The 24,277-nt window shown below is 37.7% G+C and overlaps 1 protein-coding gene and 1 long non-coding RNA gene across 4 annotated transcripts in view; one reads left to right on the top strand and one right to left on the bottom strand.

Annotated features, from left to right (window-relative positions):
- Positions 1 to 22,291, top strand: part of LOC106881788 (RING finger protein unkempt) — a 65,464-nt gene extending 43,173 nt beyond the window's left edge. The window contains exons 5-16 of one of the 3 annotated variants that reach the window (XM_089341310.1): positions 1,726 to 1,843; positions 3,165 to 3,249; positions 5,166 to 5,302; positions 7,790 to 7,876; positions 8,882 to 9,037; positions 10,299 to 10,509; positions 12,094 to 12,213; positions 15,795 to 15,982; positions 16,327 to 16,554; positions 18,704 to 18,778; positions 20,138 to 20,308; positions 22,007 to 22,286. In XM_089341310.1, the coding sequence (XP_089197436.1) occupies positions 1,726 to 1,843; positions 3,165 to 3,249; positions 5,166 to 5,302; positions 7,790 to 7,876; positions 8,882 to 9,037; positions 10,299 to 10,509; positions 12,094 to 12,213; positions 15,795 to 15,982; positions 16,327 to 16,554; positions 18,704 to 18,778; positions 20,138 to 20,308; positions 22,007 to 22,183 (1,753 nt within the window). In that variant the 3' untranslated portion in view covers positions 22,184 to 22,286. Of the gene's footprint in view, positions 1 to 1,725; positions 1,844 to 3,164; positions 3,250 to 5,165; positions 5,303 to 7,789; positions 7,877 to 8,881; positions 9,038 to 10,298; positions 10,510 to 12,093; positions 12,214 to 15,794; positions 15,983 to 16,326; positions 16,555 to 17,384; positions 17,696 to 18,703; positions 18,779 to 20,137; positions 20,309 to 22,006 lie in introns of those variants that run through there. The other 2 variants (XM_089341311.1, XM_089341312.1) reach the window with 2 other exon arrangements.
- Positions 22,292 to 22,932: 641 nt separating this feature from the next.
- LOC149131182 (uncharacterized) lies at positions 22,933 to 23,322 on the bottom strand. The gene is made up of 2 exons (XR_016238259.1): positions 23,189 to 23,322; positions 22,933 to 23,000 (listed from the first exon to the last, which is right to left on the bottom strand). It is a non-coding gene; the product is annotated as an uncharacterized LOC149131182 (long non-coding RNA).
- Between the last annotated feature and the right edge of the window lie 955 nt (positions 23,323 to 24,277).

Genomic DNA, 24,277 nt, shown 5'->3' with positions numbered 1-24,277 from the left:
TGTGCAGGTGGCATGTAAAATACACCATTTCGAGCGTGGCTGTTGCCATACTGTGTGACTGGCCTTCGTGCCGGTGGCACGTAAAAGCACCCACTACACTCTCGGAGTGGTTGGCGTTAGGAAGGGCATCCAGCTGTAGAAACTCTGCCAAATCAGATTGGAGCCTGGTGTAGCCATCTGGTTTCACCAGTCCTCAGTCAAATCGTCCAACCCATGCTAGCATGGAAAGGGAACGTTAAACAATGATGATGATGATGATCACTCATTTTGAACTAATATTGCTTCTGTTGGTTCTAATGAATTTTTGTTCTGCCTGCCAGCTAAATGCGACACCAGTGGCCTTTCAATTACTATTTAACTCATTGGTTCTCAAACGGTCCATGTGACCCCAGGGTCTCCATATAAGATTTTTGGGGGTCCACATAAGCAAAATATAAATTGGGGATCCTTGAAAAAGTTCTGATTTAGATGTGTTTGTTTGTTGCAAGAAGCAGCTAAAATTTTTTTCTCAAACACTTTACATAGTTCAACCTATGCAAGCTAATGTGTGAATAACTAAATAGGAATTTTGAAAGAAGCATCTATAAAACTTGTTTTTAAACATCGAATGGAAATGGGATCCACCAGAATAGAATAATGGTGATAGGAGTCCATAGATAAAATAATGATTGAGAACCATTGGTCTAACTAGATCACCTAGCAGCTGATATTTGCATGACATGAGATGACATGGATTATTTGCTGCTGCTGAAGCTAACAAGCAGAGATCATGATCCAGCAATTTCAGTACTAATACCAGGCAACCTTCACCTGCTGCTAATATTTTTCTGTGTTTCTAACATTATATATCTGTAGAAAATACTTATTCAAGATGAACGCTGCAGTTTAGAAGGTTTTCAACATACATACATTTTTAAGTATGTATACAGATTGCTAATTTCTAACCAATATTGCTTCCATCACTATTAATGAATTTTTGTTCTGCCAGCCAGCTAAATGTGACAACAGTGACCTTTCAATCACTGTTTAACCATATCAGCTTGCAGCTGATGTTCGCTTGACGTAAGGTGACATGGATATTTACTGCTTCTGAGCTAACAAGCAGAAATCTAGATCCAGCAATTTCACCACCAATGCTCAGCAATCTTGACCTATTGCTAATATTTTTCTGTGTCTCTAACATCATATATCTATAAAGATAACACAGTTTTGAAGTCTTTCAACATGTAAACACTTGAAGTATGCATATGGATCACAAACTTTGAATTAATATTACTTCCATTGCTTATAACAAATTTTTCTTCAACTTTTATTTCATTGAGACATGTTAAAAACACATCAAATATTGGTATCCTTCCAGGGTCGAATTTTATTATTTAATCCTTTCATTGGTATATTTCTGTTGAAGTACATTGATTTTTCTGTTTCGATTAAATTTGGGAATAATAAAGAATTTAGTAAAATAATTTTGTCATTGTTAATCTGTTTGGAACATAAATAAACATTGAATTTTGAGGGGAAGTTTATAGCAGTTTTGAACAAACTGGCTTGTGGGACTTACTTATTGGCATGCTTCTCGAAAAAGGTTGTCCATGCCAGGTTTATATTGTATTTTAACTATTTTTTTAATTCTTATAATTTTTTTTGTTCTTTCATTCATTGTTTCTCTATTTCAGTGTTTTATAATTATTCATTCTAAATTAATAACTTCCATATATATTGCAGGTCAACGCCATGTCCTAATGTTAAACATGGTGATGATTGGGGAGACCCTGCTCAATGTGAAAATGGAGATAATTGTTCTTATTGTCACACTAGAACTGAACAACAGTTTCATCCAGAGGTAGGGACTTACTGTTTTTCTAACCATTTTCTGAACATGTTTTGAATGAAATGCAAATAGGTACTTAACCATTACAGTAATTTAACCTCCGTGGAGGCGCAATGGCCCAGTGGTTAGGGCAGTGGACTCGCGGTCATAGGATCGCGGTTTCGATTCCCAGACCCAGCGTTGTGAGTGTTTATTGAGCAAAAACACCTAAAGCTCCACGAGGCTCCGGCAGGGGATGGTGGCGAACCCTGCTGTACTCTTCCACCACAACTTTCTCTCACTCTTACTTCCTGTTTCTGTTGTGCCTGTAATTCAAAGGGTCAGCCTTGTCACACTGTGTCACGCTGAATATCCTCGAGAACTACGTTAAGGTTACACGAGTCTGTGGAGTGCTCAACTACTTGCACGTTAATTTCACGAGCAGGCTGTTCCGTTGATCGGATCAACCGGAACCCTCGACGCTGTAAGCGACGGAGTGCCGGCAACAACAACAACAATTTAATCTCCATATTATAGGAAATTAGCATTTTCATACATCCTTCCGTCTTCTCCACCCTCTTTTCTTGGGTAAGTCTTAAGGGTAGAGTCCTCATGTACCTTCTTTCGAGGATCCTATCAGAAGCAATTGTCATTAGATTTTTTGGCTCGATTCCCAAGTGTGACCAACTGAGACTGGATGTTATCCAACCGTCTTGCTCTTGGTCTACTCCGAAGTCTCCTGCCAGTTGGCTCCGCTTGAAGTATCCATCTTGTTATTCTTTCCTGTGATACTTTAATCACATATCCATAGTACCAGAGCTTTGCAATCATTCTCGTTTGGTTGTTGGTCATTAATGACCAGAGGTGAGGATGGACTCAGAAACCAAATTAAAGATAGTAAGTTTGGCTTTTTTACCAGCCTCTCTTCCTCTGAGTATTAAACGCTGGAGCTGAAGCATTACTGAGGCTATAGTAGAAGGCACTTGCCTCAGGTGCCACACAGTGGAACTGAACCCAGAACCATGTGGTTGGGAAGCAAGCTTCTTATCTCACAGCCACCTCTCACTCAGCAGCTTTGTAAAAAGAAACCAGTAAAATAAGTACTGAGGTTGATCTGATCGAGTAAACCTCTTTCAGGCTGTACCCCTTACCATAGAGGACACAATACAGTGATGGAAACAAGTAAAAGAACACACACACACACACACACACACACGCACACACACATGTGATTGACTTTACAAACAAGAAAGAAAAACTATCAAGACACACAGTTGGTTTTAAAATGTATTTGTAGCTGAAGCTTTACCCTGTCTCTTATATTTACAAAGAATTTTCTGATTTTCTGTTGCAGATTTATAAATCAACAAAATGTAATGATATGGTACAAAATAGTTTTTGCCCTCGTGGGTCATTTTGTGCTTTTGCACATGTTGAACGTAAGTATATTTTTTAAAATATATTTTTATTGTTTTTTTTTACATGTATAATTACAATATTTCATATGGACTTAAAAGCCTACCTCTTAACTTCTAAATCCATTGCTAGGTTTGTGCATGTATCCCTACACATCCTACTTGGTATTCCAGCTGTGACCATCCTGCCTTTTAGGGGTCTCTCAGTTTAGGTATCTAATGTAACCTATCTTTATTCAAGATGTCATTTGGAAGAATTTAGCTGCTATTTCTAATAAATTGAGTGACCACAGAGTCCACTTCATTGGCCATGGCTGCAAGCTTAAACTGTGCAGTTTTGCTCTGCGATTATGTGATTCTAAGCTCAATCCCACTGCACAGTTCTTTGAATGAATGTCTTCTACCATACCCTGATACTGATCCAAGCCTTGTGAATGAAACTGGGTAGATGGAAGGTACAGAAGCTCATGAAATGGACCATGCCCTACATGAATTTTATCTAGTTGTAGTAAGGAAGAAAAGTGATAAAAACTCCAGCTTGAATTTTGAAAGCGAGGGCTGTGTCCTTCATTCCAGTCTTCCATGAAAACATGTCTGGTCATGGGGGAAATATTCACCTTACCTGGTTATAGGCGAGGGTTGGCAACAGGAAGGACATCCAGCTGTGGAAAAAATCTGCTGGGGCAAAAAATTCCATCTGACCCATGCAAGCATGGAAAAATGCATGTTAAATGATGATGATGATGATGTTGATGATTGTGTGTGTGTGTGTGTACCATCAACATTTTCAAGTTTGTTTTTCCATGCTAGATGTGTATAATATATATAAATGGCACTCTTTGAAAAGGCCAACAAACAACAAAAGGTGTGTGTGTACTTACATAAAAAAAAACTTTGCATTATCCATTATTATCAGATAGCATTATTTCCTTTGCAATGCAAGTTGTTTTTTGAAGCTTAACCTCCCTTTGTGTTTCTTTTATACTTAGCTATTTTGAAGAATGTCCAGATAATTGAAATGATTATGTACTATAAATGTTTGATTGTGTGAGACAAAGTTGTTCTATTATGAATTGAGAGGAAAATTAACTATGACTTACCTTCTTTCCTTCACCTTCCATTACCAACAAATACCATTTTTCAACTGCATCACTTTTATATGTACATCACTATAATTGTTTCTTTTCTTTTTTTTATTAGTCTTTAATAATAATAATAATAACAATCTGCATGTAATAATTAACTGTTTTTATTTGCTGTTTCATTAAAGAGATAGCTTGCAAGTAGGAAGCTGTCAGATAATAGAAAGTAAGTGGTAGTAGAAGTAAATGGTGTGTTTATCTGGTACACTAATGAGATATCATGGAGCTAGGATAGTGTGTGAATGAGAGAATTAAAAGGAGGGGGGGGACTTGTTTTTCCTGTAAAAAAAAATTCTCAATAATTAGCCTACATGCACAAAGCATGACTGTGTGGCAAGAAGTTTGTTTTCTAACCACCTGATCTCAGGTTCAGTCCCACTGTGTGGCAAGTTTTTTTCCACTTCATCCCTCAGCTGATCAAAGCCCTGAGAGTGGATTTGGTAGACTGAAAGAAGCCCATCGTGTGTGTGTGTGGTTGTCTCTTTGCCTTGATTTCACATGATAGTCGTGAATGAATGTCACCATCATGCAAGCAGTGTCCTTTGTTTCTAGTCTTCCATGAAAACATGTCCGGTCACGGGGCATAGTACCTTACTTGGAATCAGGTGAATGTTGGTGTCAGGAAGATCATCCAACTGTAGAAAATCCACCTACACAAATTTCTTCTGACTCATGAAAAAGTAGATGTTAAAATGATGACGAGAATGTTAATGAGTGCAACACCCTAATTACTAGACCATGCACCTTCATGTTTTTATTTATATTTATAATATTTTTTTTTTTTTTTTTTTTTTACAGAGGAAATGACAGCACAGAGAGAATTAAATTTATCAAGTGATAATTCTTTAGCAGCATTTGTAACTAACGCTTTACCACAAAGTAGTAATAATTTAGAAAATAACGAAGGCAAAGGAATGTTGCTTCAAAATCAAAAGGTAAACTATTTTGTGTGTTTCAGCTTTTGTCTTCTCTTTCTGGTAGTTCAGTGTGTGTGGCTGTGTTTGGGCAGTGCAATATGTATGTGACTTGTTACCACATATACACATGCATTGATATTCTCTGAAATGTGTTCACATGCATTCTCTGTCAAGCACACACAGTAATGATATGTAGCATGTACACCCATGAATGTTCACATTTTCTAAAACACATACACTCATTCCGTGGCACTCCGTCGGTTACGACGACAAGGGTTCCAGTTGATCGGATCGACGGAACAGCCTGCTCGTGAAATTAACAAGTAAGTGGCTGAGCACTCCACAGACACGTGTACCCTTAACGTAGTTCTCGGGGGAGATTCAGCATGACACAGTGTGACAAGGCTGGCCCTTTGAATTACAGGCACAACAGAAACACGAAGTAAGAGTGAGAGAAAGTTGTGGTGGAAGAGTACAGCAGAGTTCGTCACCACCCTCTGCCGGAGCCTCGTGGAGCTTTAGGTGTTTTCGCTCAATAAACACTCACAACGCTAGGTCTGGGAATCGAAACTGTGATCCTGCGACCGCCAGTCCGCTGCCCTAACCACTGGGCCATTGTGTCTCCATACATACACTCATATAGACACATTCAATCATATTCTTTGTGACATATGTATACACATTCTCCCAAAACATGTGCACAATCTCTCAATCTCCTGCACTAACCATTATCTTTATTTCTTGAACGTTAAGTAGTTGGTTGGTTCTCTCCATGCCATGAGGCACAGAAAGCTACAACACAATCTCTGCAGCAGCTCTGCTTTCTGACAATGTTCTGGTGTCAAGATACATATACATACTTTCTTTCCAACACGTGCACACATTTTCTCAAACACATGTACACACTTTCTCAAACAAACAAACATATTTTCTCAAACCATTATATTCCGTATTTTGCAGGATACAAACCAACATAGTAGATAGCATAAACATTTAGTGCAAACATCCAAAACATTGTCGTTATCTTCCTAATCCTGCATTTTTCTTTGAATCCTGCATTTCACATTGAATTTTGGTCTGAAAAATTCAACTTGTATGCTGGAAAATACAGTACACATTCTTTCACATGCACATGTATAAACACACATTCTCTCAAACACATACATATGCACATTCCTTCAAATGCTCATACACACACACACACACACACACACACACACACACACTTTCTGTATCACATATATACACATTCTCTCAAACTCACGGATTTTCTTTTTATTTATGTTACTATTTAATGAGAAGGGACTGTTTTAGTTCTTGCTTTTTGTTGACACTCCAAGATTGGTGAGATTGTTAAACCGTTGTTCAGTTTGAAAATCTACAGTAAGTCCCTGGTGGGCAGAAAGGGAGTTGAGAGGGCGAATTTTTAAGGCATTCTGACTGTTTGGTAGATTTCTTTCATCATCATCATCATCATCATCATCGTTTAACGTCCGCTTTCCATGCTAGCATGGGTTGGACGATTTGACTGAGGACTGGTGAAACCGGATGGCAACACCAGGCTCCAGTCTGATTTGGCAGAGTTTCTACAGCTGGATGCCCTTCCTAACGCCAACCACTCAGAGAGTGTAGTGGGTGCTTTTACGTGTCACCCGCACGAAAACGGCCACGCTCGAAATGGTGTCTTTTATGTGCCACCCGCACAAGCCAGTCCAGGGGCACTGGCAACGATCTCGCTCGAAAATCCTACAGGAGCCAGTCAGGCGGTACTGGCAACGGCCACGCTCAAAATGGTGCATCTCATGTGCCACCCGCACAAGAACCAGTCCAGGGGCACTGGCAACGATCTTACTTGGCTTGCCGGGTCTTCTCACGCACAGCCCATTTCCAAAGGTCTCGGTCCGTAGTCATCGCCTCGGTGAGGCCCAATGTACGAAGGTCTTGCCTCACCACCTCAGCCCAGGTCTTCCTGGGCCTACCTCTTCCACGGGTTCCCTCAACTGTTAGGGTGTGGCACTTTTTCACGCAGCTATCCTCCTCCATTCTCACCACATGTCCATACCAGCGCAATCGTCTCTCTTGCACGCCACAACTGATGCTTCTAATGTTCAGCTTTTCTCTCAAGATACTTACACTCTGACGGGTATTCACATTGACATTACACATCCAACGGAGCATACTGGCTTCATTCCTTGCGAGCTTACGTATGTCCTCAGCAGTTACAGCCCATGTTTCACTGCCATGTAGCATGGTTGTTCGTACGCATGCGTCATTCTGACAATTGAAACGACAACAGGCATCAACAGGATCAGTGACGGAATAAGACGCAGGCTCTGGAACTGGATCGGACATGTCCGCAGACAAAATTAAGAAAGCAATTATATGATGGCAGTAAAGTGGCCGCCCCCTTCCCCAAAATTGCTAACCTTGTGCCAAAATTTGAAACCTGTGTATTTTGTCTAAAACATGGAATTGAACATTCTTGGTTTGTTTGGTTTTTTGCAGGAGGATTCTAATTCTATAGGTGGTAACCAGTCACCAAAGCTTCCAGATCCAATTGGTAAAGAACGTTGTAACAGTATTTCTCACACAGTAAGTATTTCTCCAGGTTGTACCCCTTTCACTTCCCTGTAATTTGAGGGTGTACTTCAATATCTTCTTCACCATCTTCTCTTTCTCCCCCCCTCTCCTTTTCCAACTGCAGTAGTCATGTACATCTTGCTCTAAACTCTGACCACCAGGCATAAAGCCACCTCACTTGAGGGGATCTTGTCTTGCAAGTTACTTGGTGACCTCTCTGGTGATGGTGCCATCTAGAAAGCAACCAGTACACTTGAGTGATTGGCGTTAGGAAGAGTGTCAAACAAATCTCATTTCCATTATCTCTACTGTCTTAAAAAAAAAGAATGATAGATTGGATAATGAAAACCCAGGTACATTGTCTGAAAAGGAGACAAGTGTGGCTATGTTGTATAGAGCCTTTTACAACCACATGAAATCCTGGCTATGTGTCTTCTAGTAAAGCCTTGGGTTGACCAATGCCTTAAAAATGAAATTTGGTTGATGGAAAATTACAGAAGGCTCTTTGTATGTCTTTGCATTGACAACATTTAGATATCAGTGGCATTTATGTCCTGCATAAACAATTTGTCCTGCTGTTCAGTTTAGCATGCAAAGACATCAAATAAAGTATGTTACTTGAAAATAAGTAGTTTAGTGTCCGAAAAGAATGTCCAGCTGTAAAACACTGCCTCAAGAAGACTTATCCAACCCATCTCAGCATGGAAAAAGAGAACATAAAAATGCCAACAATGATAGTGGCAGTGGTGGTGATCATGGCAGTAGCATCTTTGATCATTTTTGGTATCAATCCGCCTGAGACTGCCCCTTTTTCTATGATACAAACTGCCTGTTTTGAAGTGATCTTAATCAAAATTTTCTGTAAATTGAAGTTTAAAATACCAGTTTAATGATGCCAAATATAATCTAATAAATTCTTCATTACTTTCGAAATTAAGATAAGACTGATTTTTGTACATTTTTACATATTTGTAATGTTGATAATGACAATAATCTGATTTTTCCCCCCCTTTCTAGTTAAACAATTTAGGATATGCTAATCACTCCAGTAGTCCACTTCCGGAACCTATAGGAAAGGGTCGAACAAGTAGTACTTCTAGTAGCATTAACTCAGACAATGGTAGTCCAGGGCAATACCAGAGAACTCTTAGTTCAACTCGAGAAGAAGGCCAAGTGAGTTTTTCTTTTTTTTTATATATTTTGCTTAAAAAAGCCCCCCTGAATCTTTATTAAAGCTTAATTTAAATTCTTTAAATGCATTTTCTCAAAAAGAAATTACTATAATATAACTCTTTAGCATTCAAATTACTGTCAAATGTAATGCTTATTTATTCACGTTGCTTTGAATTAAACATGCATTATCTTGTAGCTTCAAGGTGTCAATGATGTGATTGCTTGCTGCATTTTCTGGCATACAAGTTGAATTTTTCAGACCACAATTTACAGCTGCAAAAAGCTTTTAGGAGCACTCCGTCGGTTACGGCGACGAGGGTCCCAGCTGATACGATCAATGGAACAGCTTGCTCGTGAAATTAACGTGCAAGTGACTGAGCAATCCACAGACCCATGTGCCCCTAACGTAGTTCTCGGGGAGATTCAGGGTGTGACAAGGCCGGCCCTTTGAAATACAGGTACTACTCATTTTTGCCAGCTGAGTAGACTGGAGCAACGTGAAATAAAGTGTCTTGCTCAAGGACACAACGCGTCACCGGGAATTGAACTCATGACCTTACGATCATGAGCCAAATGCCCTAACCACTAAGCCACACGCCTTCACTTGAAAAAAGCTCAGTCAACTTATACACCAAGATGATTTTGAAGGACCAAAAGCCATGTGAAATGCAGCAGGATTTGGGATGATAGAGATGATGCTTGAATATTTGCATTACATACCATGTTGACTTGCACAAAATATGGTGTTTTTAGAATGACCTTGTAGGATTGGTGTGAGAGGCTGGTTTGAACAGAAACTTGGTAGAATATCTAAGCCTGATGTGGTTGGTTTCAGTGCTAAAGTGTTAAAATTGTGCTCTGTTTTTTACCTCTCACTTATTTGTTAGACACTGATTCATGTCACCGCATTGATTATTATTCCTAATATTGGTTGAATCTTCATCATTTAATGTCCATTGTCAATGTTGGCCTGTGTTGGCTGATTTGGCATTAATTTCTACAGCTGGATGCCCTTCCTAATGCCAGCCATTTTACAGTGTGTGTCCTGGGTGCTTTTACATGGCACCACCATAAGTGCTTTGCGCCACCAGAAAGATTGATCTTAACATTTCTGCTGCATAGTATGGGTCTTCTTGAGTACAGCAAGGCACCAGACAATATTTACATTTAAAACTGAGATTAATAGGACAAAACAGTTAAAATTTTATGTAAACATTAACCTTGCATTTTCTTATTCTTTTATTTTATTTCTTTTTTCTAGGCAAAACTTCGGCAACAGTTACAAGCTATAGAAAATGATTTGACTATAGATACTAGTGAAAAAGCTACAAGGAAACAAAATTTAGTTTTACTGCATAATTTTAATCAAAGTTTTAGTGGTTCTCTTTCTCCTATTAACCCTTCTACATCAAATATGTCTCCACATGCTCCATCATTTTACCCTCCTGGTGAAACTGTTGAATCTGTTGTAGGTAAGTCATGTCATGTTGCCTGTTATTTCATTCAAAGCTGTTTTACTAACTTTATGATGCTTTTTTAAAAAAAAATTTCAAGTATAACTAAATGATGCTTAGAATAAATATTTTCTCAGAACTTACTGAGTGCATGTTATTTTCCCCCACCTATTCTTATCTGTTGAATTGTGACACAGAAACCATGTTCTGTTAGTAAAAGCAAGAAAAGAAAATATGCTCTGAACTTTAAATTTTAAAACGAAATTAAAAATTCTTTTTTAATTTGAATTTATTTATGTTGCACTTTTTTATGTTGAAGGCACATAGCTTAGTGGTTAAGGTGTTGGATTCATGATCGTAAGATTGTGGTTTCGATTCCTACACCAGGTGATGTGTTGTGTCCTTAAGCAAAATACTTCATTTCACATTGCTCCAGTCCACTCAGCTGGCCAAAATGAGCATCCCATTCGGTGGGGGATATATGCACCACAGAAATTGGGAAACTGGCTCTGTGAGTCTATATGACTTGAGAAGTATCTTCATCCTACAAATTTTTATACAAAAATTAATTTATTTTGTAATAAGATTTATAAAAATAATTTTTCTCTTAAGTAAAATATGTAATTTTTAATGTTGGGTTAAACTCTTTTGGTACCAACCCACCTGAGACTACCCCTGGTTCTTTGATACAAAATCCCTACCTTAAACTGATCTAAATTAAAAAACTTCTCTCAAAATATCTTAATTTATATTCCAAACACTGTATCAATAATGACAGTTACTTTAGTAAATTCTTTATTTTCAAAATTATTTGTATCAAAGGCAATTTATTTCAACAGAAATATTGTAACAAAAAGTTTAAAGAATTCCATTGTTATTTAAAAAAAAAAAAATTTTTTTTTACTCATTCTCTCAGGCATGTGTTACTTGTTCTCTTCTTTCATTTATTAGAAACATGGGTGCTTCTACCTGTTTTTGAATGTTTTTTTTCTTTTTTTTTTAAACTTCATGTTGCTCCTATATTCAAATCTCTGAATTTACCATCCTGTTTTTGTACGTTTTGGTGTACTGCCTTGTACATTTTACTGTCTTGGAGTTCAATTTCAGCATGTCTCATCTTTCAGTTTTAACATGTCCCTCCTTTCAATTTTAGCAATCTACTTCAGATAGTTACTCTGTAGACACTGTATTAGTATGTTAACAGTAATCAGTCATATAACAATAAAGTATCTACAATTATATAATCATTAAGATTAAATTGCTGCCTTTATAAATAAGTATGTCAGTTAAATAAGATTCAAGAACGCATGGTACTTATTCTATTCTGCTCTTAGATTATCTGAGGCAGGTAGAATAATAATAATAATAATAATGATAATGATAATAATAATAATCTTGCACAGCAGACACAGCAAAATGCCTGCTATAAGGTAAGATCTCCTGGCACAAGAGCAGGTAGTTTGATACCTTAAATCTTCCATCCATTTCACTTTGACAATAGGTAGATATTAGAGAATGGATTAAGAAACCATTATAAGAAATGGCTTAAAAAAGTTTACACGTCCCTATTCTAATTTTTTTTTTTTTTTTGTCTATATTTAGGTAGTGCTCTTGATGACCTTAGCCTGGATGATTTTGACTTTTCTAGTATTGATAAAGAATTGGACCGTGAGGATTCTAATTCTGTTAGCAGTTCTCTTAGTACAGGATTATCTGGAACAGGTAACTCATTCTTGTTCTCTTCAACAAACACACACCTTAACTTGTTCTTTAACAAAATAACACTTGTTTTGTAAAAGTGTTGCTAATTTTTTTTCCAGTTAACCCCACATGTTGATTTGAAATATATATATATTTTTTTGTTAACCCTTTCAATACCAATATGCTAGGTACCATCTCTTGTTCTTTTGATGAAAAATCTCTCATTTTAAAAATGTTCACATTTAAATTAAAACTTACCATTATTTATAATTTTAGTAAGAATGTTTTGTTTTGACCTGAGCTTGAGCTTAATAATAAGTCATTGTACTAAAACCCCTTGAAATTACTAATTTCAAAAATCGCAGGAACACAGTGGGAGCATGTGTCCTTAGAAATACGATTACAAAAAGATTAACCCTTTAGCATTCAGATTGTTCGGTTAATTGTAATGTTTCTTTATTCACATTGTTTCAAATTAATCATGAATTATCTAGTAGCTTCAAGATTCTGAAGACATGGTTGTTTATTTTTAGAATGACATTGTAGGGTAGCTGTGAGGGGCCAGATTTGGCCAGTTTGAACAACAAAGCAAATAGAATATTTTAGCTGGATATGGTCAGTTTAGATGCTAAAGGGTTAAATAATTATCTAGAAAATGGGTTTGCTGAAAAGTGCTACAGGTTTCTGTTTGTTTATCATTTTATCAAGAACCAGTACAGTTCCCATGAAATCTCTTCAGGAATTTGAAAACTGGTGAGAGGGAGGAACAAAAAAAGATAGCTTCAAAGAGGAGATATGGTCCAAATGCTTTCAGTGGAATGTGTGGGCTCTGCTAAAAATACCCAAAGACCAAGTGGCAGTGTTAAACCAAGTTATGGATTAAGCCTTTGTGACTTCTTTTGTTCAATAATCTTCACAAAATTGGTAGAGAACTAGATTAAATGCTTTCATCAATTTACATTGAATTCAAATCTCAATAAGTACCAGTTGAGCAGGGCAGGGTGGGGTTGTGGGGCAGTATGATCAATTGTTTTTGCCCTAAAATATGTGGCTTTGTCCCTCTGTTGGAAGTCAGTATTTTTTTTTTTTTTTTAGCAGTAACAGAATTAGTAGAGTATGTAGTATTTAGTGTCTTTCTTTTATGTTTTGAGTTCAAATCTGGCCAGGACCAACTTGGCGTTTCATTCGACTGTAAATAAAAATAAGTCCCAGTTAAATCATGAGTTTACTCAGATCAGATGTCCCTGCCTTCAAAATTTATGACCCTCGGCCTAAGAAGGTCATTATTATCATTAATGCGGTGATCTGGCTGAATCGTTAGCATGCTGGACAAAATACTTAGCGGCATTTTGTCCATCTTTACATTCAGAGGTTCACTTTGCCTTTCATTCTTTCGAGGACAGTAAAATAAGTACCGGTTGGGGTCTCAATCTAATCAACTTACCCCTCCCTCAAAATTGCTGGCCTTGTGCCAAAATTTGAAACCATTATTATTATTGTTATTAACATATCTTTTCACATTTACAAATTCTTCCTTTGTTTAGTTCTTCAAACTATGTAGACAAGGTGTCATCTGCAAGAGAGACACAAGATACAGAGGGTGTTGTGTGGGAGGGGGGGCAGTAGATTGATAGAATCATCAGAGCTTTGGGCAAAATATCTTGTGGTATTTTGTTCCTACTGTTTATGTTCTGGGTTCAAATTCTGCCAAGATCAACTACTATCATTTTCATTTCTCTGCACTAGCAGACAACTCTGCTCCACCGCAACATTGTCTCATGATCATTCATCATTTGATACAACAACAGTAAAAACCCTGTCCTTATCATTAGTTTGTGTATGTTATGTTTTTTTTTTGTTGTTGTTGTTTTTTCCTGTCACCAACAGCTTTACAGGATGTACTGAATGTATTCCTTCCTGTTCTGAACACAAGAGAAATTGTTTTGCACCAGAATTCTCTTGCCATTTTGTATCAGGTTCTTTTGTTTCTTCCAGATCACTCTAGCTTGCGGAGATCTCATCTCCATTTGTGTGTGTGTGGGGGGGGGGTGCAAAAGTCATGCACCAAGATTAAATCTCAATGTATAAACATTGCACGTTTCAAAAAACACTTGAATAAAATAACAATGAATACAAATGTTTTGGTGCATGACTTTTGGCGCACACGCACACACATGCACAGAACTTCTTTCTTATGGTTGGCCTTAGGGTCCTATCTCAAATAAGCACTCATCCAACTTGTGCTATCATGGGGAAATGGACAGTAACCTTTTGCCTGTGCGAAGCATTTTCATAAGTTTGTCTGAAACCTCCATGCTTGTTTAGTTAATCCTTGTTTCATATGTTGTTGAATGATATAAAGCTTCCCTTCCATATGTCTCAAGTTACTCTAATTGTTGAAAAAATTTTTTTTAAATTGGGACTGCATATTGTGGATGACAAACAAATGTTGTTGCCTTTATTGAACTTACAAAGCACAATATGCCAAATATGCTCCTTTGTCACTTCCATTATAGCTTTGAAAGAATAACTGTTAAAATTGGACTGCTCTCTTCAAAACTTGCACTAACAATAAGGACAAGGTAAAACTACTACCTGCTTTGATAGCAAGTTGATGCAGGGAGTTTATCTTATCCCCCTCCAACTTTTAGTTCATGCAATTGAAAAAACTGCATTATTTATGGGATATCTAGAAAGAGATACTTTTTCCATTCACCAAAGTGAATGGAGCTTTGGCCAGGGGGAACTGTTGTCATCAGATGGTATCCAACGTTCATCAGATGTTTTTCAACCCTGAACTGTAAACACCCTTCCATTGATGGGTCAGCAGATGTGGCCAAATCGCTGCTCCTCATCTCCTCCTGACTTCCAGTTTAACTCCTCTCTCTCGCTCCAATGCCAACAAGAAGCTCTTTCAGCTGTCTCCCGTCCTGCACACATCACCCTTCACACCCTTCCTCTCGTTCCAATGGCTGTAAGCAATGAACCCCCTACAGCCAACCTCAACTGGGCAAGGAGCCCCCTACAGCCAACCTCAACTGGGAAAAGCCATAACTGCCATCCATATATATATATATATATATATATATATATATATGCACACGCACAAACTATACATAATAATGTTTGTCATCGTTGACAATGACCAAGGAGAACGCATGAGAGAAATAGACGGGTCAGGGTGTCTGGCTGTGACCAATCAGGCCACTGCATGCTCAAAAGGTTCTGCTGCAGGTTGGGCATTGGAGTTGGCTCTGGACTTGCACAGCTCACATTTTCTTTGTGCTCCTGCAATCCTGTTTTGTTTGTAGGAGGTGGCACCTCTGCTCATACAGCTACACCAAGCAGGGCAGTCCCACACTTGCATTTTGAGAAATGTATATACACACACACATTTCCCCTGCAAGGTATTGGTCCCTCCACGGCAATAGCAGATGACACTTGCATAAGGTAAAACCTAAAACCACAAGCTTTTGAAATGAACTCCTTTACCACTTAACCAATATCTATCTCCTAAATACATGCTTACATATTTATTCATTGTCTCTTGGTGTGTTTTGTGAAATACTGTAAAACTGTGTCTCTCTCTCTCTCTATTTCAGGTTGCTTTGGAGCCACATCTGTTCCGGTTAGTATTCCTCCTCGTGGTATCCAACGAGGCAGCATTGGCAGTCTGTCACAGTCACCAACCTCCCCCTTTGGTAGTTTTAGCACAACCCCTGCCGGGCTAATACCACAGCTTCCTTTGACCCAGCAACCAAAAACTGTTCCTGCAGAGCCATTGGATCAAGTAAAAATTGATTTTTGTTATCTATCTATCTATCTATCTATATATATATATATATATATACATAATAATTCTTTATTTAGTGATTTTATGGTGAAAATGATTTTCATGGCATTGTTTCGTTACACTGAATATGAAACTAATTTAAACAGAAATTAACCATGTCAGCCAAACAGGAAAGATCCCAAGTTTGTAATAATTTTCTGAAAATTCCAAAAAATAATAATAAAAAAAGGCATTATATAGTATATTTAAATTAGAATTCCACCTATTCCTGTATCAGCAAAAAAAAGAAAAAAAATAGACCATCTCTTATGATTTTTTTGTTTTTTAATTCTTTTTCCCAGACTGCTGCAGCGTTCCTAAGTCAACCAAACCCAGGAATGTTTGCTATGCCTGCTTATACTGAGCTAAATTCAATGTCACCACAGAGTGGTGGTGGGCCACATTCACCTTTATACTCTTCATCATATACAAATAGTCAACCTTTAGAAATGTTCAAATTAAAAGAAGAATTGATGAATTTGCGCAGTTATTTAACTCGCAGGGAAGAAGCTTATGTTCAAGCAAAATCTGTGAGTATGCTGCTTAAATTTAATTCTTTAAAATATGCCAAGCTCTTTTATTCTTTTATGAGGTCCAGATCAATGGACTATGACAGTGCTCAAGTACAGCTTCCAAGAGTTTAGTTGGTTACATCGAACCCAAATGCTTTGTATGTACTTATTTTATTGGATTTGTAAGGATAAATGGTAAAGCCACTTTTGTCGTTTATACTATATTTATATATTTAAACTTTGTACTTTGGATTCTTCATTCTAAGTTGAATTATTCATATACAGCATAGGTTATAGGTGCAGGCATGGCTGTGTGGTTAGAAGCTTGCTTCCTAACCACATGGTTCTGGGTCCAGACTGACTTCATTGCACCTTGGGCAAGCGTCTTCTATAGCCTTGGGCCAACCAAAGACTTGTGAGTGGAATTGGTAGATAGAAACTGAAAGAAATCCATATATGTGTGTGTGTGTGTGTGTGTGTGTATATATATATATATATATATATATATATATATATATATGTGTGTGTGTGTGTGTATGTATGTATGTATGTATATCTATGTGTGTGTATCTTTGTGTCTGTGTTTGTTCCCCATCACCACTTGACAACTAGTGTTGATGTGTTTATGTCCCCATAACTTAGTGGCTCAGCAAAAGTGATTGATAGAATAAGTATACCAGGCTTAAAGAAAAACAAGTACTAGGGTTGATTCAGTCAACTAAAGATTCCTCAAGGCCATGCCCCAGCATGGCCGCAGTCTAATGACTGAAACAAGCAAAAGGTAGATTATTATCATCATTTAACACCTAATCTTCCATGTTCACACAAATCAGATGGAATTTTTACAGCTGGATGCCCTTCTTGTTGCCAAGCGTCACCTGTTTCCAGGCAAAGTAATGTTTCCTCATGACCAGACATGCTTTTCAGGGAAGATTAGAAACGAAGGATACTGTTTAAATGATGAAGATGAAGGCACCCATTTACAACCGTTATGTGATGTCAAAGTAAGGAGACAGTAATACACACATGCACACACGTGCAATATTTCTTGATAGCAGATTGACATTGAAAATGAAGGATGTGGTGCAGGTCATTCTCATGAAGTAAATGGTGAGAGTCTGTAACATGTGATGAGACATGGTGCTGAAGAACATTCATTCATCCAACCTAAGTAAGAAAAAAATGGATTCAAAATGATGAGGATTAATCTACATGTGAAAATGCCATATTTACTATATTTTCTAGTGTACAAGTCAAATTTTTCAAACCAAAATTTACAACCAAATAAAGGTAGGTCAACTTGTATACCTAGATGGCTTTAGGGCAGTGGTTCTCAACCATTTTTTACCTACGAACCCCTTTGATTACTATTTTACTCAGGTGAATCCTGGGTGACGAAAGGTTATAGTGAGACAGGGAGACAAGAAACAGGTGTCTTGCTGTAGAGGAAGTACAAGGTTACCTGGCCATTCATCATCATCATCAGTGTTTTGAATCTGGGTTTTGTCCCCGTTAACAGAGGTTGCCAGTTCTACCTCAATGCCACAGCAACATAGGTAGGCAGGTGCAGCTCACCCCAACCTTTGGGCTGGCCGGTGCCCATTCTCCTTTGCTATCATGAGGCTTTTTTGGAGCCGGATTTTCTATGAGGAGCATTCCCTTGCTTACCCACAACCTCAGTTTCTAGACATGAGTGGTCCCAAAACCAAGACCTCTACCATGATTTTTAAGAAATGTGATGGAAAACTAGCTCAGGAAGGCAAGGACACTACTCCCTGAGACCCCTTTCAGAGCCCCACTACATTCAATGTTTAAAAAAAAAATCCAATTATATTTTCATAATTAAATATTATTAGGAATTGTATTAAAAAAAAAATGAAGATATTTTGTATATTGTAGAAGTGTAATCAATATATTGTACATAAATTTTAACAAATTCTTATATGGACTACAGTTGGGAATCATTACTTTAGAGAGCCAAAAGTTCCATGTAAAAAGCAGCAAGATTTGAAAAGATAATGATAGTGTCTAGATGTTTACACTCTATACTATGTCGACCTGTACATCACAAAATATGCAACTTGTTATTTTTATTCTAAGATACTCCTTTGAAAAAAAAGATTATTTTCTTCTTTTTTTTTCTTTCCAAATGCTGTTTACTATCCAGGCTTGTGAGGCATGGAAAAAAGAAGAAGAAGAATCTCTTAGGAAAATGAAACTTGTTGCCAAACAAAGGGATGAGGTGAGTGGTTTGTTTATTTGTTTTTTTCAGTGTCAGTCATTGGACAGTGGCTTTGTAGATTGCAGAGCTACTGTTTTCAAGGCATCTTTTAGTCTATTACATTGGCCCTCATACTTTGTTAGATACTTAGTTTATTGATTTCCAATTGTTGAGTGGCTAAGTCCTAAGTGTGACATGACATAGCAGACTAAATATCACAAAATTGCCAGTACCGCCAGACTGGCCCTCGTGCCGGTGGCACGTATAAAGCACCCACGCTTTCAGAGTGGTTGGCATTAGGAAGGGCATCCAGCTGTAGCCATCTGATTCGCCAGTCCCTAGTCAAATCGTGCAACTCATGCTAGCATGGAAAGCGGACGTTAAATGATGAGTTTTGTTCAACCCATCAATTTATTGGTCATTTCCTTAGTGATATAAATGTACACACAGTCATGTATAGACTTTATACATTTACAACATAAAAATTGTACAGATACAACACTGACTTTCCAGACACTGACAATGTGGAACCTCTTTTAATCCACACTAATTTATGAGCAGAAACTTCAAGTGCTCACAGCTTCCAGCCTAGTTTACTGCAAAATGCAGCATTAATAAACTTGTATCATTTATACTAATGAGAAAAGGGTCAGAGCAGAACAGGTTTCTTGCTGAAGTGGAGCTTCATAACAACTCACATTTTAGAAGGGGTTGGTTGGAGCTGTAAATTGATGATGGGGTTGTTGTTGGCACTCCATCGCTTACGACGTTGAGGGTTCCAGTTGATCCGATCAACGGAACAGCCTGCTCGTGAAATTAACGTGCAAATGGCTGAGCACTCCACAGACACGTGTACCCTTAACGTAGTTCTCGGGGATATTCAGCGTAACACAGTGTGACAAGGCTGACCCTTTGAATTACAGGCACAAGAGAAACAGGAAGTAAGAGTGAGAGAAAGTTGTGGTGAAACAGTACAGCAGGGTTCGCCACCATCCCCTGCCGGAGCCTCGTAGAGCTTTAGGTGTTTTCACTCAATAAACACTCACAACGCTGGGTCTGGGAATCGAAACCGCGATCCTATGACCGCGAGTCTGCTGCCCTAACCACTGGGCCATTGCGCCTTCGATGATGAGGTACCAGATATATAATATGCATGTATATACTTATATAAATTATTCAACTGTCAAAAACTCAGCAGTGACCTTCAGTTCTAGTTGTGTCTGCACTAACATTGTTGAGAGTAATCTTAAGAATTCATCCCAACTTTCAATTTTGTCTTTTTTTTTGTATAAGGGAAGTAGTGTTTACAGCACCAGGGATTATTAATGGTAAGCGTCATAGAGTTTCTAAAGATTGTTTGTTTTCTTTGTTTACCTACAGGCATTAAGTCGTGTGAAGACACTGCAAATGGAAGTGGAAAAGCTTAAATCTGGGTCTTCTCTCAATTCTTTTCCACTCTGTTCTCAAAGCAACGAATTAGATCACCTTGCTTTTCAACAACTTAAACAAATTCAACAGCAATTAAGAATTGAGAGTAAACATGTGGATGAGGTAGGTTGCACACCTTTCTGTTGGTTAAAAAAAAAATTACTCTGTCCTTCCCCTTTATCTCTACATTCTCTCTCTCTCTCTCTCTCTCTCTCTCTCTCTCTATATATATATATATATATATATATATATATATATATATATATATACACACACACACACACACATACATACATACAAGGTGTGATGGGTAAATTGTCGGCATTTTATATTTTTTATTTCATGCATGCGCATTGTTTGTTTTTGATTTTGTTGACTACACAGTATAGTAAGGTCAGTTGGGCACCATCTGCGAGAAAAACAGCACCATGACGCAATTCACTCTGACAAGAATTTGGAAACAAGCTGTCCTGCTTGGCATTTGCCCCAGAAGCTCTAATATGGATATTTCAGAGTGTTTGGGTGTCAGCCTGAGGACATGTGCCAAGAATGATAAAAATTGTGTTTTAAGTTTCTTTAATCTCTTGCCTGTCCTGTATATCACATGTGACGCATGGGACATATTTCCTTAAATATATCTTGCATCCATGCCATCATTCAATAACCTGATTAACTTGAGACTTATGAAAGGAAAGTTTTACATCACTCACAACAAGAAGGGACGTTTAAGAGAAAATTATGAAAACGTTTTGCCTTCGTAGGATTTTCGAGCGAGATCGTTGCCAGTGCCTCTGGACTGGCTCTTGTGTGGGTGGCACATAAAATACACCATTTTGAACGTGGCCGTTGCCAGTACTACCTGACTGGCCTTTGTGCGGGTGACACATAAAAGTACCCACTACACTGAGTGGTTGGCGTTAGGAAGGGCATCCAGCTGTAGAAACTCTGCCAAATCAGACTGGAGCCTGGTGTAGCCATCTGGTTCACCAGTCCTCAGTCAAATCGTCCAACCCATGCTAGCATGGAAAGCGGACGTTAAGACTATGATGATGATGATGTTTTGGACAGGCAAAAGGTTAAACCAGTCACGGGCAAACTGACCCACAGACTTTTCGAGAATCCATGCCTAAATGAAATATTTACCTCGAAAATTCTTAGTCGTGCAGCCCTCAGGTGTTGAGCTCCTGCCACTTGCTTCTCATAAAAGGCTGCCTGCACCTGGGTTCAACTGAAGGGTGAGGTTGGGGGAAAATTTTAACCTTGCTCCAAATTTTGCTTTCAGATTTCAGAAGATAAGTATGGGTGGGTGAGGGCATTTGCTGTTTACTCTTTTACTTGTTTCAGTCATTTGACTGCGGCCATGCTGGAGCACCGCCTTTAGTCGAGCAAATCAACCCCAGGACTTATTCTTTGTAAGCCTAGTACTTATTCTATCGGTCTCTTTTGACGAACCGCTAAATTACAAGAACATAAACACACCAGCATCGGTTGTCAAGCGATGTTGGGGGGGGGGGACAAACACAGACACACAAACACACATATATATATATATATATATATATATACATACATATATACGACGGGCTTCTTTCAGTTTCTGTCTACCAAATCCACTCACAAGTTTTTGGTCAGCCCGAGGCTATAGTAGAAGACACTTGCCCAAGGTGCCACGCAGTGGGACTGAACCCAGAACCATCTGTCTTTGTAAAAATAACAACAAAAAAAAAATTTTTTTTTTGATTTCTTAATTATTTGAAAAGTTTCTAAATACAGTCTGTTTGTTTATTTATCTATTTATTTCTTTTCTTTTTTTTTTTCCAGGTGTTGTATCACTTTGGCTCTAGAAAATGTATTGTATGCAAAGAACGGAATCGAACTGTGACGTTAATACCATGCAAACACTTTGTTACATGTGAAGTTTGTGCACCAAAGTGCACCGAGTGTGCGTATTGCCATACTCAAATTCAACGGACTACATCTAGTATGCAACCTATGTAATTAATAATTTTGCAAATTGTTTAAAAGGACTTGTATTCCAATTATAGGCTTTTTTCAAATATACATACATACATTTATATATATATATATGTATATATATATATATATGTATATATATATTTATATAGATATGTATGTAACAATAATAATTATATATATATCAATTTCAGTCATGGCATAAGCTATGGCCTTTATTATCATTATTATTATTATTATTATTATTATTATCATTATTATTATTATTATTAGTATTATTATTACTATTATTATTATTATTATTATATAATTATTAAACTGGAATGTGTGATTGCGCAATTCTGTAGTAAAGATGTTAAATCAGTGATTTTTTTTTTTATTTATTTTTTATTTTGTGCGTGTGGCGTATCATTCAAGGATATGCTGCCACTAGTTTGTCTTCGTATCAGTAAACAATTTAACAATAATTTATCATGTTTGTAATAATAATGAATTTTAGTGGGATGAACTTTTGTTTTATGTTTTTCTGTTACTCTTTTTCTTTTTCTTTTTCTTTTTTCTTTTCTTGCAAATTCTGTTTCTTGGATTCTTTCTTTCCCCTACCCCGCTGCTCCAACCCCATTAAAGATTTTCTTGCCCCTTTTTCTTTCTCACGTCTTTCTCTCACTCTTCTCTTCATCACAAACTTCTCTCTTTCTCTTTCTCCTTTCTCACATCTCTATCCCCCTCACACACTTCTCCTGCTCCCCTCTTTTTCACAAACATCTCTTTCCTACACTTCTCTCCCTTCTTTCTCACACTTTCTCCCCTTTTTTCTTGCATCTCTCCTTTTCTTTTAGACCTATTTTCCCCACTTTCTCGTACCTCTCTCCTTTCTTTCTCACACACCTTTCTCTCTTTTTCCTTTTTCACATCTCTTTCTCCCTCTTTATTACATCTCCCCCTCTTTCTCACACACTCCTCCCTCTGCTCTCTTTTTCACAAACATCTTTCTTTTCCACACATCTCTCTCACCTCTTTCTCACACACCTATTTTCCCTCTTCTTCACATCTCTTCCTCTCCCCTCTTTCTCAAACACACCTCTGTCTCTCACATTTCACACTCCCCTTTTTCTTGCACACCTCTCTCCCTTTCCTCATACACTTATTTTCTCTTCTCTTTCTCATACATACACACTCACACAGTCTCTTCTCTAACTTAAAAATAGGCTGCTATTATTATTATTATTATTATTATTATTATTATTATTATTATTATTATTATTATTATTATAAAGGTAGTGAGCTGGCAGAGTTATTAGTACACCAGGTGAAATGCTTGGTGATATTTCGTTTGTGTTGACATTCTGAGTTCAGATTCCACCGACGTTGACTTTGCCTTTCATCCTTTCAGGGTTGATAAATTAAGTACCAGTCAAGGAGGACTGGGGTGGATGTTATCGACTAATCCATTCCCCACAAGTTCCAGGCCTTGTGCCTATAAAAAAATGGTTTATTATTATTATTATTATTATTATTATTATTAAGGCGGCAAGCTAGCAGAAAATCATTCGTACTCTGGACAAAATGCTTAGCGGCATTTTGTTCATCTTTACGTTCCGAGTTCAAATTCCACCAAGGTCGACTTTGCCCTTCATCCTTTCAGGGTCGATAAGTTAAGTACCAGTGAAACACTGGGGTCAATGTAATCAACTAGTCCCTTTCCCTTGCCCAAATTTCAGGCCTTCTGCCTATATTAAAAAGTATTATTATTACTATTATTATTATTATTATTAAGTCCTGTCAAAGAAGACATCTTCACTTTTCAATCTTTGAGGGTTGATTGCATCAACTCACTTCTCAGAAATCTATGACCTCATGCCTTCTGTTAGAATTGTTTTTTTTTTTTTTCTCTTTAGTTCTCTGTCAACTTTTTAAATCCTCCAGCCCTCCCCACATGCATGCCTGCAGTCACTTCTAGACAGAACACATCTCTTTTTCCCCTGTTCCTCTCTTTCTCTCCCGTTAACCCCAATTCAGAATGGATGATTCGCTCTATTGCTGCTCAAACTTTATCTTATGGACAAGTCCTTTGCTTTCTATCAATGACATACAGTGACAAATAAATCATCTGAGTGG

This window comes from Octopus bimaculoides, chromosome 24 (genome assembly GCF_046866305.1).
Source record: "Octopus bimaculoides isolate indiv1 chromosome 24, ASM4686630v1, whole genome shotgun sequence".
Lineage (NCBI taxonomy): Eukaryota > Metazoa > Mollusca > Cephalopoda > Octopoda > Octopodidae > Octopus > Octopus bimaculoides.
Note: the sequence above shows the minus strand (reverse complement) of the source record. Positions and strands in the feature narration are given on the sequence as shown.